Source organism: Mus pahari, chromosome 4 (genome assembly GCF_900095145.1).
Source record: "Mus pahari chromosome 4, PAHARI_EIJ_v1.1, whole genome shotgun sequence".
In the NCBI taxonomy this organism is placed as follows: Eukaryota; Metazoa; Chordata; class Mammalia; order Rodentia; family Muridae; genus Mus; species Mus pahari.
Genome location: NC_034593.1, coordinates 31,304,396 through 31,320,076, shown reverse-complemented (window position 1 = coordinate 31,320,076; position 15,681 = coordinate 31,304,396). Strand labels below are relative to the sequence as shown.

The 15,681-nt window shown below is 38.0% G+C and overlaps 1 protein-coding gene across 7 annotated transcripts in view; it reads right to left on the bottom strand.

Moving 5' to 3' along the window:
• Kiaa1109 (KIAA1109 ortholog) overlaps positions 1-15,681 on the bottom strand; it is a 196,753-nt gene that overhangs the window by 146,672 nt on the left and 34,400 nt on the right. For all 7 annotated transcript variants that reach the window (XM_021195875.2, XM_029537784.1, XM_029537788.1 and 4 more), the window contains exons 12-15: positions 13,951-14,107; positions 13,467-13,545; positions 5,883-5,974; positions 4,394-4,511 (exon numbers count right to left, since the gene is read on the bottom strand). In XM_021195875.2, the coding sequence (XP_021051534.1) occupies positions 4,394-4,511; positions 5,883-5,974; positions 13,467-13,545; positions 13,951-14,107 (446 nt within the window). The remainder of the gene's footprint in view (positions 1-4,393; positions 4,512-5,882; positions 5,975-13,466; positions 13,546-13,950; positions 14,108-15,681) is intronic.

Here is a 15,681-nt window from a genome sequence, read left to right as displayed (position 1 = left end):
AAAAAAAAAAAAAAAAAAAAAAAAAAAAAAAAAAAACTAAAACCACACTTCTGGGTGGGGATTCCAGATGGAAACAAGAAATGACTTGAATAAATTCTATGTTTATCTACATGTAACAGAGCATGTGTGAAAATGTTTCTATGGAGCAAATGAACTGGAAAACCAGAGAAGTGGAAATAAAAGTCCCAATTTATGTTACTAAACTTTATCTCTTTGCTTTGACCTAGTTTACCTCTTGGCAATATATTTTTTATTATTATATTCTCTCAGCTTATTGCTACTATTATGCATCTCTGTTAAATTCTTTGTTCTTAATCAAAAATGCTGGAATCCCTAAAATATCTATTAAACTCCAATATCAGCTAGTATCAAAAAGAAAAAAACAAAAAAACTATGACTTCATGAAATTCTTAGGCAAATGGATGGATCTAAAAAACATCACCTGAGTGAAGTAACCCAGTCACAAAAGTACACACATGGTGTGCACTCACTGATAAATGGATATTAGCCCAAATGTTCTGGGTACTCAAAATACACATGATGCTCAAGAAGAAAGACCAAAGTGTAGATGCATCAGTCCTTATTAGAAGGGGAAACAAAGCAAATATGGAGAAAAGTGTGGAACAGAGACTGAAGGAAAGGCCTTCCAGAAACTGCCCCACCTGCGGATCCATCCCATATACGGTCACCAAAACCAGACACTATTGTGGATGCCAAGAAATGCTTGCTGACAGGAGCCTGATATAGCTGTCTCCTGAGAGGCTCTGCCAGAGCCTGACAAATGCAGAGGCAGCCAACCATTGAACTGAGCATGGAGTCCCCAATGGAGGAGTTAGAGAAAGGGCTGAAGGAGCTGAAGGGGTTTGCATTCCCCATAGGAAGAACAATATCAACCAACCAGAGCTCCCAGGTACTAAATCACAAACCAAAGATTACACATGGAGGAACCCATGGCTCCAGCTGCACATGTAGCAGAGGATGGCCTTGTCAGGCTTCAATAGGAGGAGAGGCCCTTGATCCTGTGAAGGCTCGATGCCCCAGTGTAGGGGAATGCCAGGGTGGGGAGGTGGGAGTGGGTGGGTGGGTGAGGGAACACTCTAATAGAAGCAAGGGGAGAGGGGATAGGATAGGGGATTTCCGGGGGGTGGGAGGGGACTGTAAATAAAGAAAATATCCAATAAAAAAGATTTATATAGTAAAACATAGTAAAGTAAACGTTGTATTTCCATGGAGCAGCTGTTTATTCCAATAAATCAGATCAACTCTGTGGGACTAAACGTCTAGAGCCTGAATCAATAAAAGCTACTATATCTGATGTAGTAATATTTGTATTATTCATAGAGCCAGACTATATTTTTATAGTCATTAAATATGAATGTGCTAAGTTGTTACTTTCTTTTTCAACTATGATGGCACTGACTTAAGTCATACTAACAGAAAAGACTGAACAGGAACTCTGAGCCTAGAATAACACACTTGACTACTTAAGTATACTCTCATACATGATAATAATCAAAATGAAATAATCAAGCTGGAAGAGGGAGCAACTGATTGATCAATGCAATCTTTACTTTTTACACTAGCCTGATAAAAGCAACAGCTTGAACTGAGTTCTTCCATTTGCTTCTAAGATCAAAACTGAATTAATATTTTTATTGTCATTATTTGGAGTTAAAAAACAAAACAAAACAGAATTAAAATATGCAGCAGTTGAGGGGAGGAGGCAGTGGGAACCTCAAGAAAGTCCCAGAGACCTGGGATATGAGAGGCTTCCAGAACTCAATGGGGAGATGAAACCCAAAGATATCACCTCCAGTAGAAAGACATGGCCCCCAGCTGAGGTAGGGGGCCATTCATCAATCTTCAAAATTGTTTTAAATTGTTCCTGTCTAAAGGAAATGCAGGGACAAAAATGAAGCAGAGACTGAAAGAAAGGTCACCCAGTGACCAGCCCAACTGGGGATCCATCCCATGTTCGCACACCAAATCCTAACACATCCTGAGGCAGAAGGAGTCTGGCATGACTATCCCTCTGAATGATCTACCAGCATCTAAGACAAATGCAGATACTCACAGCTAACCATTAGATTGAGGGACTCCTATGGAACAGTTAGAGGAAGAACTGAAGGAGCTGAAGGGGACTGCAACCCCCATAGGAAAAGCAACAGTGTCAACTAACCTGGGCCCCTCAGAGCTCCTAGAGACTAAGCCAAAAACAAAGGAACATACATGGGCTGGTTTGTGGACCAGGGCACACAGGTAGCAGAGGACTGCCTTGTATGGCCTCAGTGGGAGAGGATGTGCTTAATCCTATGGAAACTTGATGCCTCAAGGAAGAGGGATGCTGGTGGGGGTGGGTGGAGGAGCACCTGCTCAGATGTGGGGGAGGGGACTGATGGGGTTTTTGAAAAATTCAGGGAGGGGGGACTAGGAAGGGGGCAACTTTTAGAATGTAAATAAATAATTTAATTTTTTAAAAAAGGTTAAAAAAACAAAAACAAAAAACAATGAAAACCAGTCCCTTTCCTTTGATAGTTGAAACCTAAAACAAATTAAGAAAGTATTTCATCTAGCTAAACAGCAGCCTACAGAACGGAAAAGATTTTCACCAACTCCACATCTGACACAGGGCTAATATCCAAAATATAAAAAACTAGACATCAAGATATCAAGAAACTAGACATCAGCAAACCACATAATCCAATTTAAAAAATGGGGTACAGATATAAACAGAATTCTCATCAGAGGATTCTCAAATTGCTGAAAGAAACTTAAAGAAATGTTCAGCATCCTTAGCCATCAATGAAATGCAAATCAAAACGACTCTGAAATTCAATCTTACACCGTGCGGAGCAAGAACACTCCTGAATCACCAGTGGGAATGCTAACTTGTACAGTCATCTTAGAAATCAACACAGGTTCTTCAGAAATTGGGGATTTACCTATCTCAACACCCAGCCATACTACCCCTGGACATATATTCAAAAGGTGCCCCACTAGACCACAAGGACACATTTGATCAATTATGTTCACAGCAACTTTATTCATAATAGCCAGAAACTGGAAACAACTTAGATGTTTAACCAAAGAATGGGTTAAAAAAATATATATATATATTGATATTGACATTGATACATTGGAGTATTACTCAGCTGTTAAAAAAAAAAATAAATGGCATCATGAAATTTGCTAGCAAATGGATGAAACCGGAAAAAAAACATCCAGAGTAAAACCAAGCATGGCTGGTGCTCACTTGTAGGCGGGTATCAGCTGTAAAGTAAAGGACAGCCATGCTAGTGTCCACAGACCCAGAGAGGGCAATTAGCAGGAAGAGCTTGGGGGGGGGAGAGGGGAAAGGATCTTCCTAGAAAGGGGAAATAGAATCAATTTCCAGGGTGCACTGGGGCAAGTGCGGACCGGAAGAGGAAGGATGGGGTGGGGTGACTGAGGGAGAGAATATTGGGAGAGAACTGGGGGGCATTGCAGAAGTAAGGTAAAAACTTGGTGCAATGGAAACTCCATGGAATCTACACTAGCAAAGACTCCTAGAAACGGGGGGACATGGAGTCTGAACTGGCCATCCTCTCTAATCAGGTAAGGCCTCAAGTGGAGAGACTGGGACACCAACCCAACCACAGAAATCTCCAACCTACAGTTTGTCATCCCTGCAGGATATGCTGGGACCAGAGCCTAGTATAACTGTATAACTGTCATCAGAGAAACCAGAGAGACTTCATCCAGGAACAGATAGGAGCAGATGCAGAGTTCCACAGCCAAACTCAGGGAGAGCTTATGGAGTCCTGAGGGGGGCAGGAAAGACTGGAGGATCCACAGGATCAAGGACACCACAAGAACAAAGCCCACAGAATAAACGGACTGGGACTCAAATGGGCTCCAGAGATCGGGGAGCCTGTACGGCCTGATCTAGGTCCTCTGCATATATGTTATATTTCTGTAGCTTGGTGGTTTTGTGGAATTGCTAACAGTGTGAGCAGGGGATGTCTATTGACTCTTTTGCCTGCTTTTAGGAGCCTTTTCCTCTTACCGGGTTACCTCATCCAGCCTTGATGTTAGAATACCTGCCTAGTCTTATGGTAGATTTTTATGCTATATTTGGTTGATGTCTCTGTTCTTTTCTGAGGAAAGGTGAAGGGGTAGGTGTGAATCCAGGGTAAAGAGGAGGTAGAGGGATGGACTGGGAGGAGGGGAGGGAGGGGAAACTGCAGTTTGGGATATAATATATGAGAGAACAATAAGTAGAAAAATTATAGGAAAAAAGGAAAGCACACATCCTATCATATCAGCACACCCCTGTATTAAAAGTAAAAGTAAAACCTACAGAATATAAATAAGCTCACCACACAAGTAACTCTCGATATTTACCAGAAATTACCTGTAAAGAAGTTCTTCTGTGCAAAGATGAAGTGGTATGTGGCTTTATAAACCTCCAATTCACATTGCCATGTCTGTGGCATGTTCCAAATTCTGGGGTAGCTAGCATTGATGTGGAACTGCAAAACAAATGTTAGAGCTTAAAATGTGACGGTGCTAACAGCATTGGGAATGAAGTCATACACTCTGGTGAGTAATTAAAACTTATTTTCCCACTGAGATGAACAGAAGGTGTCTTTGACTTTTAAAACTGCTGTAAAAGGTCAGTGTCTATGGTCAATTCCCAGATCTTTGAGATATTAAGCTTTGATGTGGTCAAAATTCTCTGAGGGGAAAGAAATATTCTCTAGTTTCAGCAACACACACCAGCTAATGTAGCAGGTAACAAACAGCCCGTGTCCCTAATTCCTCCCTTGTTAAAGGAAGGAAGGTGGAATATCATGGGTACTATCCTACAACCTGACCTTGGCATTGCTGCCAAAGGGAACAGCTGTCTGCCTAGGACTAGCACTACTTTACATGGTCCCGCTTATCAGCAACAGCTTGAGGGTTCCAACAAGTGCAGAATTGTAACGAATGTTAAAGTTGATAAGTTTAATACTATACTTGTATGTAATAATAGGTTTTATATAGTAATTTTGCATTATTCATATACTGACTACATGTTTTTACACTTATACTCTAAGAAATAAGTTGGTTTTTATTTCAACTGCAATGGTATTGACTTAACCCACACCAAAAGAAAAGACTGCATAGAGACTCTGAGGCTAAAACATACCTGACTATTTGTGCATGCTATCATAGATGATTATAATCAGTGTTTGTGTGTGTGTGTGTGTGTGTGTGTGTGTGTGTGTGTGTGTGTATGGGGTGGGGTGCTTTTCTTACTAATTATCAAATTTTCATCTTACACATCTTAATGTATAAGATGTTGGCTTAAAACAAGTAATTAAGAACCTTATGAGATCATCTTATATAAATGAATCTTCTGTGAATACCAACCATTCTACAGTTATTGTTATTATTGTTGTTACTACCCTTTTTTTAAAATAGCAGATTAATGAGAACCTAATCTGAAATTTAAGCCATGCGCACTTCCAAATATTCAGGGTACCATCAAGATTTTTTTTTCCTTAAAACTTAGTCACTGACTTAAGACAAAGAATAAAATTAATTAAGTCCTAAGAGAAGTCCAATAGGGCCAGAACATGTAATCAAAAATTACTTTATTTACAATTTTGGAAAAATTCGTGAAATTTAAAAGTTACATCCTAAAAAGTTTTGGGACCTTCTAGCACTTCCCACGTATTAGAAGTCAAAGGCAATACACAGTATGGTAGTCTACCACTCTTCCCAAGTTTGGTATAACCAGAGTACCTAGTTGGTAGTTCTCAAATAAGAATACAGACAAGTTTTAGAAATTTTACATTAGAAAATTAAAACTAAGTCTATACCTACTAAACAAATGTATATCGTATATTTAGACTTACTGCTAACATCTCTGCTTCTAAAAGAGTCCGATATTGCATACTGGTAGTAGCATCAACATGTAATAGTTGTCCTTTAATTGCAGGAGTGTAACCTAATAAATAAAAACATAAAATCTAAGAGCCAGAATAAAAAGTAGACAATTTAAATTTTTGCAGTAGAACCAACTCCTACTACCACTTCAAAAATGAAATCCTTGAAAAACAGCTTCAGTATACTTCAGTGACGGGAAGCTTGCTAATGTAACAAGGGATCCTCCTCATCTAAGACAACAATGAGTAAACATCACCACCACGTGGTATCTACACTGGTTTGCTTTTGAGAGCAAACCCATAGTGGTCTCTCAGAATCCATATAAGATGGTTCTAAAATGCCACACTTAAAATTAAAATCTACAGATGTTCAAGACCTTTATGTGAAATACCAAAATATTCCAATTGTTACATGTATCTCCCACATATGCCAAAATATCTCACAATACTTATATATTTAATACAATATAAACACTATGCAGTAACCATTGAACAGTACTGCTTAGAGGGTGACAAGGGAAAATACATAGTACAAGTGAAACCCTTCTTAAATATTTCCATAGCACAACTGCTTGAGCCTATGGATGCAAAGCTTATGAATGTGAGAACTGGTTGTACGTGTTTAATTCTAAGCAAAACTTTCAACTATAAGCAAAAGTCCTATACTTTTTCTTTAGCTACTGGTTCAAGTATATATTTTTTATGATTTTTCAAGTATTCCCTGTATAAGAACAGTTGCCAAATATTATATATGTCTCCTGCAATGACAGTCTCACATCAATACAGACCATTCTCGGCATAAGCAGAAGTTTGAAGTACCATTTCCTCTTTTAACTGGCTTCTTTTTCAAAGATCACAGCTACATGTTATTATTCTAAAAGTTTTATAACTACTCTGGCATGCGTCCTGATGTAGGCTTTCTTTTTCATCCAAAACATCTGAATATGAAAAATATTTCAGGCTTTTATGTATCTGTAATCGCAGGTCTATAAAATTATCCTAAATCTATCAAATCCTTTTAAATCTATCAAATCCTTTTAACAATCTTTTACATTTTATTAAGTCCGGTAGATGTGTGTGTGGAGGTCAGAGGATAGATAACCTGTGAGAGTTAGTTCTCTCTTTATACTATATGGGTATCTGAGATACTGATTCCTCAGTCTTCAGATGGCCCCTTATCTCAGTGTGCCAACATTTGAACAAGTTTGCACTGTAGAAATGACACAGGGATATTTAATATGTGCATTACTGCCCTGGCTAGTCTTATGTCAACTTGAAACAAGCTAGAGTTATCTGAAAGGAGGGAATCCCAATTGAGAAATAGCTTCCATAAGATCCAGTTGTAAAACATTTTCTTAATTTGTGATGGCTGGGGAAAGGTCCAGCCCACTGTGGTTGAATGTCATAGCTGGGCTGGTGGTCCTAGGTCCTATAAGAAAGCAGACTGAGCAAGCCATAGGGAGAGAACCAGTAAGCAGCATCCTTCCATGGCCTCTACATCAGCTCCTGCCTCCAGGTTCCTGTCATGTTTGCGTTCTTGTCCTGACTTTCTCTGATGATGATCAGTAACATGAAGTGTAAACCAAATAAACCCTTTCCACCCCAACTTGCTTTTTAGACATCCTGTTTCATCACAGCAGCAGGAACCATAAATAACACAATTATCAACTTAAAGATATTATTTTTATAAATATTTTGCTTGCCATGGGTATGTGCATATACATGAGCACACATAGATGTATTCATGGTGCCTCAGAGGCCAGAAAAGAATGTTATAGATGGTTGTAGGCACCAAAAAGTGCTGGTCCTTTGTAGGACAGAAAGTGCTTTTAACTTTAGAACCATCTCTCTAGACCCTACATTATCAAATTTAAGGGAAAAGGCACTGCCATATCTGAACCATTATTAATTTTGGACAACCTCCAACTTCCATTATCCCCTGTGACAGACTATAATCAAGGCACTCCTAAGAGACATTTCTTACCAAATACCTCCTTTGAATTAGGCAGTGTTAAAGAACCTCAGCTATCTCCTTCATGACCTCACGTGAATATTATTTTAAAACCAGCAAATAGTTAGTTCTTCACAAGAAATCACATAGTTAGGTGACAGTGGATATGATGCCATCCTCAGTCACTGTTTCAATGGATTAACTAGTCGGAAAAGCCCAAATGCTACAGCTTTTATTGTAAAAATAAGAAAAAAATTCAACCTCTCTATTTTCTCTCTCCATATAGTATCACCAATACAGGTGACAAAGACAAGATAGGGGAGCTAAATAAAATAAAATAGGAATAAATAAAAGTAATGACAGTTATCCACCATATCAATACCACTTAATGATCTTAAGTAAGAATACACTGCTACTCTCTTTACTCTCAAGAAAGTACTAAATACACCACAATTTCATCTTAATTCTCCTCAGTCACAAATATACTAAAATAGAAATTAAAAAAGCAAAATTTAACAAAAATAATTTATCCATGTTACAGATAAGTGGCCAAATTTCAAATATGCAATGAACTATATAACCTAAGATGAAACTATAGCTTTAAGAAAATTGTTTGACATTTTAAATATGCATTTCTTTCTCAAAGTTATATTGTTCTAAGTACCACCTTACTCTATGAAAAAATATCTACTAACAGTATATCCTAAAACATTTAAGCTCTGTGCCCCAGCTGATCTTGTGCCATAGAGCTCCATACCCAAATACTGCTCTGAGAGAGCTGGTCTCCCAGGAATGCTGGCACACCTGTGAACACAGGTAACACCACCACTTCTGCTCCAAGGGACCTGCCTAGAGACCCTAGGACACAGGAACCAAGGAGCAGCCTGGGACAGGATCCTTCTGGTTTCTGTCTGCATTCGGAGCTGATCCTGTGCCACAGCTCTACATACCAAAATACCATCAGGAGAGAGCTGGTCTTCCAGGAGTGCTGGCACACCTGTGAGCACAGGTAACACCACCACTTTGGCTCAAATTCCTAGCTCAAGAGGGACCTGCCCAGAGTTATCAGGACAGAAGAACCAAGGAACAGCTCGGAACAGGATCCTTCAGGTTTTTGTTTGCACCGGAGAGCTGAACCTGTGCCACAGCTCTCCATACCCCTATTCCTCCTGGAGAGAACTGCTCTCCCAGAAGTGCTAACACACAGGCTTGCAGGAGGGACAAACTACAGTCAGAGACAGCAAGACCAGCTAACATCAGAGATATCCAGATGGCAAGAGGAAGGGCAAGAACCTAAGCAACTGAAACCAAGTTTACTTGGCATTGTCAGAACCCAGTTCTCCCACCACAGCAAGCCCTGGATACTCCAACACACCAGGAAAGCAAGACTCTGACTTAAAGTCACGTCTCATGATGATGATAGAGGTCTTTAAGGAGGACATAAATAACTCCCTCAAAAAAAAAAAAAAAAAAAAATACAGGAGAACACAGGCAAACAGGTAGAAGCCCTTAAAGAAGAAACAAAAAAATCCCTTAAAGAATTAGAGGAAAACACAACCAAACAGTTGAAGGAATTGAAAAAAACCATCCAGGATCTAAAAATGGAAATAGAATCAACGAAGTATCACAAAGGGAGACAACACTGGAGATAGAAAACCTAGCAAGGAGATCAGGAGTCAAAGACTCAAGCATCACCAACAAAATACAAGAGATAGAAGAGAGAATCTCTACCCAGTATAGGGGAATTGAGGGCAGGGAGGCAGGAGTGAGTGGGTGGGTAGAGGAACACCCTCATAGGTGGGGGGGGGCATAGGATAAGGGGTTTCCGGGAGGGGGAGGAAACTGGGAAAGGGGATAACATTTGAAATGTAAATAAAGAAAATATCCAATAAAAAAAAAAGAAAAAGAAGAGGAAGAGACAGGAAATGAGGAGGAGAAGGAAGAAGAGGAGGAAGAGAAGGAGAAGGAGGAGGAAGAGAGAATTTCAGGTGCAGAAGATACAATAGAAAGCACTGACACGACAGTCAAAGAAAATGCAAAAAGCTCCTAACCCAAAACATTCAAGACATCCAGGAAAAATGAGAAAACCAAACCTAAGGATAATAGGTATAGAAGAGAGCGAAGATTCACAACTTAAAGAGCCAGCTGGGCGTGGTGGCTCACGCCTTTAATCCCAGCACTTGGGAGGCAGAGGCAGGCGGATTTCTGAGTTCGAGATCAGCCTGGTCTACAAAGTGAGTTCCACGACAGCCAAGGCTATACAGAGAAACCCTGTCTCGGAAAAAAAAAAAAAAAAAAAAAAAAGAACCAGTAAATATCTTCAACAAGATTATATAAGAAAACATCCCTAACCTAAAGAAAGAGATGCACATAAACAAGAAGTCTACAGAACTCCAAATAGATTGGACCAGAAAAGAAATTCCTCCCATCACATAATAGTCAAACTACCAAACGCACAAAACAAAGAAAGCATTAAGGGGAAAAGGTCAAGTAACATATAAGGCAGACCTATCAGAATTACACCAGACTTCTCACCAGAGACTATGAAAGCTAGAAGATCCTGGGCAGATGTCATACAGACCCTAAGAGAATACAAATGCCAGCCCAGGCTACTATACCCAACAAAACTCTCAATTACCATAGATGGAGAACCCAAGATTTCCAAGAATTCCATGACAAAAACAAATTTACACAATATCTTTCCACAAATCCAGCCCTACACAGGATAATAGACTGGAAATTCCAATACAAGGAGGGAAACTACACCCTAGAAAAAAAGCAAGAAAGTAATCTTTCAACAAACCTAAAAGAAGATAAAACATAATTCCACTTGTAACAACAAAAGTAACAGGAAGCAACAATCACTTTTCCTTAATATCTCTTAATATCAATGGACTCAATTCCCCAATAAAAAGACATAGACTAACAGACTGGATATGTAAACAGGACCCAGCATTTTGCTGCACACTGGAAACACACCTCAGTGTCAAAGACAGACACTACCTCAGAGTAAAGGGCTGTAAAACAATTTTCCAAGCAAATGGTCCCAAGAAATAAGCTGGAGTAACCATTCTAATATTGAATAAAATCAACTTACAACCAAAAGTATCAAAAAGGATAAGGAAGGATACTTCATACTTGTCAAAGGAAAAAAATCTACCAAGAAGAACTCTCAATTCTGAACATCTATGCTCCAAATGCAAGGGTACCCACATTCATAAAAGAAACTTTACTAAACCTCAAAGCACACATTGCACTGTACACAATAATAGTGGGAGACTCCCACTCTTATCAATAGACAGATCATTGAAACACAAATTAAATAGAGACATACTGAAACTAACAGAAGTGATGGACCAAATGAATTTAAAAGGTATCTATAGAACATTTCATCCTAAAACAAAAGAATGTACCTTCTTCTCATCACCTCATGGTACCGTCTCCAAAATTGACCATATCATCGGTCAAAAAAACAGGCCTCAACAGATAAAAGAAGATTGAAATAATCTCCAGCAGTGAGATCACCATGAACTAAGGCTGGTCTTCAACAACAACAAATCTACAGAAAGCCCACATACACATGGAACTTGAACAATGCCCTACTCAGTGATAACTTGGTCAAGGAAGAAATAAAGAAAAGAAATAAAAGACTTTTTAGAATTCAATGAAAATTAAAGTACAACATACCCAAACTTATGGGACACAATGAAAGCAGTGCTAAGAGGAAAATTTCTAGCTCTGAGTGCTTCCAAAAAGAAACTGGAGAGAACATACACTAGCAGCTTTAACAGCACACCTAGAAGCTCTAGAACAAAGAGAAGCAAACTCACCCAACAGGAGTAGATGGCAGGAAATAATCAAACTCAGGGCTAAAATCAACCAAGTAGAAACAAAAAGAACTATACAAAGAATCAACAAAACCAGGAGCTGGTTCTTTGAGAAAATCTTTCTTTCTCTCATTCCTTCCTTTCCTTTCTTTCCTCTTTTGTTCTTCCTTTCTTTTTTTTTTCTTTATTTTTTATCAAATATAATCTAACAGGAGTCAAACTGAAAAAAGGAAACTTCAGCTGAGAAAACGTCTCCATCAGACTGTTTAGTAGGCAAAAGATCATTGACTATTTCATTGACTGATGGATTTACTACTGGAAGTGCCATCCCTGAACAGCTGGAATAAGAAATCAGTCTGGACAAGATAGTCATTCTATTCCTCCATGACCTCTTCTTCAGTGCCTGCCTCCAAGTTCATGCTTGATTATCTGTCCTGACTAACATTCATAATGTACTATAAGATATAAGGTGAAATAAAATCTTTCCTCTCAAAAAAGAAAAACATTTAAGCCTGTTATTCATCCAATTATTGCTCAAATCCCAGGATCTGAGTTCAATATGAGCTGCACAGCATCTATTCTTACAGTACCAGTGTCTAACTAGGAAATATTAAGCAAATCATGTACAGTTCTAGAAGAGATAAATACAATATAATAAAAATACAGCCTTAAAACACCTAAAAAGTAGAAAATTGTTCAGTCTAGATATCAAAGAATTATACAAGTTTAAGCCACACATACATAAAAATTAAAACTATTCTTCATCTGCTCATAAATACTTCCAAAAAATTATAAATAGAACCATCATGCTATCTAGCAACTCCATTACAGGGTCTATCTCGAAAGACTATGAAATAAGAAGGCTGGAGGCCACCTGAGCCCACATTCACTGCAGCACCATCCATAAAAGCCAAGACATGAAAACAAACTAAGGAGATAACGATCAACTGATGAATGGACAAAAAATATGGTACATATATGAAATGGAAAGCTAGCCATATTTAAAAAAAAAACAAAAACAGATAAAACCCTATCATTTGTGACAAAACTGGTCAAAATGAATGTTATTTTGTCAAGTGCAATAAGCAAAACACAAAAATGATGTGATCCTATTAATGATCTCACTAAAGCATGCAACCTAAGATAAAAACAAGACAAACAACAACAACAATAACAAAAACTGATCTCACAGAAACTGAGATCAGAATGGTAGTTATCTAGGGCTGGGGCGAATAGGGAGAAAGAAGGGTGGGAGTGAGTGAACAAGGACTACTAAGTTACAGACAGAAGTGCAGATAGTGAGAATACACAGTGTACTTTTCGAAGCTCAAGGAAAGCCTATCAGCATGGTGGTACCGAGCTGTGATCCCAGACAGCACTTGGGAGTCTGAGACAAGAGTATCTCAAGCTGGGGACAAGCCTAAGTTACACAGCACCACTTTGGTAAGCATTGGCTACACAGTGAGACACTGTCTCAATAAGTGCAGAGCTAAACAAAATTTTAAATGAATTTTACCACACAGAAGTTACAAATGTAGAAACAGACATATTTACTTTGACTTGAACATTCTACTTCTATATACATGGGTTCAAGTATCACATAGTATCCCATAAATAGGTACTCTTTTACGTATCAGTAAAAAACTAACTATATTTAAATTACAAGACAAAAAATAAAAATGAAACACTACTAATGTTACTCTGGAAGGACTAACAAACTATAATAACATATTAATTATGTCACTAATAATTTCAGGCAAAATAATGATAGCTTACCATTTTCCTCAACTGTCATCGGAATATTAATTTCTAAATATGAGCCAGCCCCTACATTTACATGCACAGCATTTGTTTCCTACCAAAAGAACAAGATTGAGTTACATGAGATTTATTGAACTTATATTCCTATCATTTACTTTTAAATTATCAAAGAAATATAATCACTATTAATATGAACTACTAAAAATCTGTAAAAATCAAGATTCAAATTTATATAAAAATTATACTTAAAGCAATTTAACAAAATATAAAAGAGAAACTAAAAGATAACTTCAAAGTCCATTGTTATTACTATTAATCATTATTAATTTCTTTCTATTATTTAACACTTAATAAAGTAGTATAAAAGCAAAATGTTAAATTAAGCAGGTATGGGGAGCCCACAGAAATGAAACTAAACATAGAAATAGGACCCACAAAAAAATCTGCAAAGTAATTTTCAGATTTTAAATACTATTCTCTATAATCTTGTAATGAATACCCTGTTTTTGGTAAACAGCAAGTCAATGGTAGCATCTGCAATAATATTCATTCGTAGTTCAAATGCAAGGATTTGTCTTGGTCTTCCAGGCTGTGCAATCTCAGAAACTTTCAGAACTTGATAATCAGGTGGAAAGAAAAACTTCCATAAACAATCTCTACATGAAAATGAAAAAGAGAAACAGTGTGTTAGTCAAATACAATTGTCATTGATAAGGGTCCGAAATCATATTTTAACCTTACATTATCATTGCTATCTCATTTGACAAACTATTTTTCCACATCTTTATCAATGAACTTTGAACTCCTAGCATTATAATATTACCGAGTGAGACATGAGCAGGGTCCAATCTACGTGTATGTGAGTTATAAAAATGCTGCAAGCACATCAGTTGTGCAACTATCAAGAAAGAACTGAAAGAGTACAGCTTAATTCATCATTCTTCCCTGAGCAAGTGACGTAATCTTTCTGAGGAAACCTGGTTTGCTCCCTTGTCTATAAGAATAATTTATCTCATGGAGTAGCACTGAGGATTACATTAAAATACTTAATCATGCACACATGGAAGAGTTTTTGTATTATTTTCACAATCACTCAAAAAATTTAACCTTTATTTTTACTTTATATTTTGCATGCACATATATCTGTGCACTACATGCATGCAACACGTGTGAAAGACAAAAGAGGTTGTCAGACCTCTGGAACCAGAGTTAGAGACAGCTGTGGGTGCTGGCCATAAAATCAAGGTCCTCTGCAAGACCAGTAAGTTCTCTTAACCCCCAAACCATCACTCCAACTGTTTGCATTCACTTTTTATCAACATAATATCAATGAAAGGACAAAGAATACTATGTTCTAAAAAGTAAACAAGTGTTTAGATGCTGAGCCTTAGTGTACATCTCCCTGTATCACTTGACAAAGAAGAAAGAATTTAAGGAATGTGTAATACCTTCCTCCATCACACAAGCCATCTTCCACAAAAATAAGGAAGCAAACACTACTCACATGAACAAAAGCACACTGAAAATTAAGCCTTGTGATTTTATGAACATGAATGGCTCTGAGACTAAATGAAAAATGCACTGGGATTCTCTCGCAACAAAGGGAAACCCTGCTAGAGGAGGTTGTGAAAGTGAAGTTCTATCACAAATTAACTGCAGTATCATTTTTCTAAGTAATACAAATATCAGTCTCTAAAGTGAATTTATATGCCAGGAGTGGTGGCGTAGACCTGTCATTCCAGCTCTCAAGAGAAGAGATAGGTCGCTTTGTAAGTCTGAGGTCAGCTTGGTCTACACAGTGAGGTCTAGGGCAGGGAGGGCTATGTAGAGAGACCTAGTCTCAAACTCAAAAACTGGAGCCGGAGAGATAGATGGCTTAGAAGTTAAAAGCACTGTCTGCTTCCAGAGGTCCTGAGTTCAATTCCTAGTAACCACATGGTGGCTCATAATCATATGTAACGAGATCTGGTGCCCTCTTCTGGCCTGCAGGCATACACACACACTGTATCTATAATAGAAATATCTTTTTAATTTCTCAACAGAACACCAATGGCTTGTGCTGTAAAATCAAGAATTGACAAATGGGACCTCATAAAATTGCAAAGCTTCTATAAGGCAAAAGACACTGTCAACAAGACAAAAAAGGCACCAACAGAATGGGAAAGGATTTTTACCAATCCTAAATCTGATAGAGGACTAATATCCAATATATACAAAGAGCTCAAGAAGC